Source organism: Trichechus manatus, unplaced genomic scaffold, assembly GCF_000243295.1.
Source record: "Trichechus manatus latirostris isolate Lorelei unplaced genomic scaffold, TriManLat1.0 scaffold00067, whole genome shotgun sequence".
NCBI classification, from domain to species: domain Eukaryota; kingdom Metazoa; phylum Chordata; class Mammalia; order Sirenia; family Trichechidae; genus Trichechus; species Trichechus manatus.
Genome location: NW_004444003.1, coordinates 3960373 through 3964952, shown reverse-complemented (window position 1 = coordinate 3964952; position 4580 = coordinate 3960373). Strand labels below are relative to the sequence as shown.

The following is a 4580-nucleotide window of genomic DNA, read 5'->3' as shown; positions in this document are numbered from 1 at the left end:
GGTTTTGCCAAGTGGAGGAAAGGAAGGGTCAGAGAATTGCTAAAAGCTTGGTAGAGAGAGAAATGATAGAATGGTCTTCTTCCTTGAGTGGGAGTTGAAGAATGGCAGAGATGGAAACATGGTGTCTACGTCCTGGCAACCTTTTAATGATAGAGAGTACCTCGGCCTTTCAGGGCTGGTTTCAGGAAGTTCAAGTCTTGTAGACTGGTGAGAACCAGTCTCTAGAGTGGGTTGGTGGAGACACTCCGAGCTGAGGCCATTGTCATGCTGATTTTCAGGGAAAAAAAGACGAGGCAAGTCAGGCACTCCCCTGCTCCCTGGATGCCTCTGATATCCAAGGGTGCTGGAAAACATATTTCCATAACTTACTGTATTTCTTTTCTCTTTCTGTCTTCCTTCCCCAGAATAAACCTAGTAGAAAATAGGCTTTCACCATTGTGTCCATCTCACTTCTTAGGGTTGGACTCCCCCATCATGTTAAAAATGAGGGCAGGGGTCTCTAGGCCCTTTGAATAGTAAAAGAGTAAAGGTCTTTGGGTTATAAAGAAAAGGGGAGAAGAATTATCCAGACCAGAAAGATCATCTTTTCTTGTTACCACCTTTTAGTTCCAGAAAAGGAGGAAGGAAGGGGCAAGCCACAGACTACTCTCCCTCAGAGGGCTCACTTCCTAAATCTGAATCTCTCACCCCAGCAACCATCCATCAGAAACCAAGCTTGCACTCATCACATCCAGTGTGGTTAAAACCAGTTCACATGGAGGCAACTCTGACTCATGGTGACCCCATGTGTTTCAGAGTAGAACTGTGCTCCGTAGGGTTTTCAGTGACTGATTTTTTGGAAGTAGATATACAGGTCTTTCTTCTGAGTGGACCTCAGGGTAGACTCAAATGTCCAACTTTTCACTTAGCAGCGGAGCGCATTAACCATTTGCACCACCAGGGACACCGTGTTAATAGTTGTGTTATAATATTATGTGAAATTCCATCTCTGAAGTATATATAGCTAGTTAAGGAGTTGAAGACCATCTCTCAATTCATTGGAGTATTTAATTTTAATGTCATTATTAATCATATAGCCTCAGATTTGACCTATAATACGAGTGTCCCTTGATCAGATTATCTTTGAATTGGAGGATACTCTTCCCCTGAACTGAGCAGTGTTGTCTTTATGTGTGTGGCCCTGTACCTCACCTGCTGAGTAAATCTATCTTTTCCGTTCCAGTAATTGTGGCCTCTTCAAATGGGAACGGGACGGAATGCTGAAGGTATGTCATTTGCAAGGTGACTAATTTTAGAGACCGATGCAAATAATACTGAATGATTTCTGATTAAAATATTTTCATTTCTCTAGGAAAAGAAAGGTCCAAAGATAGGAGGAGAAACCCTGTTACCAAGAGGAGAAGAACATGCCAAATTTCTAAATAGCCTTAAGTAACCCTAACTTCAGTCATTTTGCCACCTCCTACCTTACTTCTGGAGTTCCAGAAAAGCAAACAGCAAAGTATTAGCTCTGTGTTGCCCATGTACTCATTGATACATTCAAAACAAATGTTTGTTAAGCCCATAAACTTTGCCTTCTTACCTTCCTCCACTGTGTTGTTTTGACAGTACCAAATTTGACATTGACATTTAAGTAGCAGATCAATGTATCATTGTCTTTCCTGTTTCTCCCTAATGATGGGTTATTACTGCACTCACACAATTTTTATTTTTTTGCCATACGACTGAAGGTAAATCAAGAGCCATGTTTCTGTATCTCTGAATTATAAATTGTGCTATATAACTTCTTTATCAGGATAAGGTTCTATGTGGACACCCAGAGGCAAAAAAATTTGGTTGAACTCTCAGCCCAGGCAAGTTGCTTAAGTTCTGGGCTTCCATTTCCTTATTTGCAAATTGGGGAAGGTTGGACTAAGTGATCTTGAAATGGATCTCTTATCACTCAGATTCTACAAAAAGTAATTTTTTTTCACATCTGGTTCATTATGATTATTATGGCCTTGATGTACTGATATTAAAAGCCAGGTTCCTTCTTTCTGTTCTACTGTTATATCTGTTTTGCTCTTTGAAATTGATCAAGTCACTGAACCACTTTGCATGTCAGTTCTTTTAAATATGTGTATATAATGGGCTCTCTGTACCCTTATTATATTATGGAACTTTGTAATCTAATCATTTTAAAGTAGAGCTTTATTAAGTATGGCTTAAAGAAACTTTGAAATCTGGAACCCAAATGAATGCAAAATTTGAGAAACTGTGAGGCATGACTACAAAACAAATGTCCCATAAGGACAGAATCCCATGGAGTCAGGAATTTGCAGATACCTTATTATACTCAGCAAGAATTATAGGTGAAACCCCATGTAAATTACTACCCCTAAAAAAAAAAAAAAAATCTGTTGAGAAGATTCCTCTGCCTGGACGACTTGATTTTCCAAATGTTATTTGACCTAAGTGAATGCTGGCACCACCTAAAGACTGGGTAAATTGGTAGGATTATTGTATTGAGCTAGAAATAGATTAGGTTTCCCATAATATGGTTATTATGTTAGAAACATAGTATGTATAGGAGGTTTTAAAGAGTCAGAAATAAAATTCATGTGCCTTAGATTTCATAAAACTCAATATGAGTAGAAGCTGCTGTGTCTGACCCTCGTGTTTCCCCTAAAGTTATATCCTAATAAATATACTTTTCGGAGTAATTCACTTTCCAGAATTTTTTTTTTTTTTTTACTAACAAAAGAGTAAGGTGTTTAATTCTGAATGAAAACCATAAAGCACTTGACTATTTTTAATGGTTCATTTAGGGTAGATGTATTTGCCTCATAAACTTAAAACAGAGTTAGGGGTTTGAAGTAAGTCACAACTGAACTGGAATGCCAGGTTGCCCTTTGATTGAACGATCCCTTGCTATATGAGAAATACATTCTAATTTGAACAGAGGGAGTTGTTGAAGTCTGTATTCACTTGTATATTGTATATAAGAAGTGTAATATTCTTGTAGAAGTTGATGGTAAGCTGAATCTTGATGCCTTCATTTTTAAAATTTAATTTTATGTTTTTTAATGATTTTAAAATGTAGTTGAGTTACTTCTCAGTTATACCAGATTTGGGGGGTGGAAGTTGCATTTGAGATGCTTTCTGTGTGTGTGCTTCTTAGAATATGAGATACTCATTCAGGGGTGAATTGGGGCTGAGGTGGGTAGGTGGGGAAGTCTCAACTTGTTTGTAATGAAAGTATGATTCATCAGTGAGATCAGTGTTTTAATCCTATCTTCTTTATCAAGGTGTATTAAATACTTTCACGTAAATTCAGTATGTGTGTTTATTTTTTCCTTAAACTGTCTTTGATAACTAGAATTTATTGTATAATCACAGGCCATCGGAGCAGGGTAATTACATAGTAATCTAAGTAAGCTAACAAAAAACTGGCTGTCATCCTTCTTCACAGAAAACCTAGTTGATCTGAATGTTATCATCTTTACAATGGATTTTTTTTTTTTTTGGTGCCATTTTCTCTTTAGAGGATATAAACGACTTTTAAAGAAAATAGTCTTTTTTGTGTAACAGAATTTTCTTTTCCAAACAACAAAAGGAAAAATGAAATAGATAATAATGATCCAGAATAGCAAATAAGGAACTTCTGAATAGCTGGTGTGTAGAATTCCTCAAAGGAAACTTAAAACATCAAAAGCTTCAGGTTGAGGCATAGCAAAGCTGACAGGAAGAGACTGCATGAATTGGGTTTCTGTGTAGAAGTTGTTGATGATAGAAGTAAAACTTGATGTTTTATAATAGGCAAACTGTCTGGTGACATTTATTTTTTAAAAATCTGGAGAGTAAACCTGCTTGCCTAAGTATGTCACAGATAACTACCCATCAGAGCTTCTACTCTACGAGGAAGATAGACATCTTGATGCCATGGGTAAAGATTTGGAAACAATACAGCTCAAGAAGGATGGATGGCTCAAAACAATGAAAATCCTACTATATTTGCCAACATTGAGGAAAGAATCGGCAAGATATCTAAAGAAAATAATATGGAAGCACAAAAGAAGCAAGAGATCAGTTGGCTTCAGTTGACACAGTTTGTGAAAAAGCTGTAGAAATTTTGAAGATTAAGAGGAGCCACCATATAGCCAAGCTGCTGGACCATACAGAACAAAACATAAAGAGCACCACACTGTCCGGCACAGGTCAGACCACATCTCCAGTGTCAACTGCCGTTTTTGGATATCACACTTAGTTTACCAAAGTGGAGAAAAGCAACTTAACAACAGTAATCAAGGGAGTAAAAACTGGAAGCTGCTTCATGCAAGAAAGAACAGATAGAGGACTTCTGGCAACATGGCACTCTAGGCAGAAGCACCGCGCCGTCCCTCCACAGCAAAGATCCAAAAAACTAAGCCAAACAGAGAAACAGCAATCCTGAAACCCTAAAACATCAAATGTAGAGATAAAGAACTCAGCCAAGCACCAAATGGAGTGAGAAAACTGACAGAACAGAGAGCAAGGAGAGGTTCATGCAGAGGTCCTGTATCAGCTAACACAGCGCATATCTGCCATTTTGGACTCCTATC

The 4580-nt window shown here is 37.9% G+C and overlaps 1 protein-coding gene across 1 annotated transcript in view; it reads left to right on the top strand.

The window, feature by feature from the left end:
• The window catches only part of MCM10 (minichromosome maintenance 10 replication initiation factor), a 47335-nt gene extending 45900 nt beyond the window's left edge, over positions 1-1435 (top strand). The window contains exons 19-20 of the mRNA XM_023734357.1: positions 1223-1265; positions 1352-1435. Of these exons, the coding sequence (XP_023590125.1) occupies positions 1223-1265; positions 1352-1435 (127 nt within the window). The remainder of the gene's footprint in view (positions 1-1222; positions 1266-1351) is intronic.
• Positions 1436-4580: the final 3145 nt, after the last annotated feature.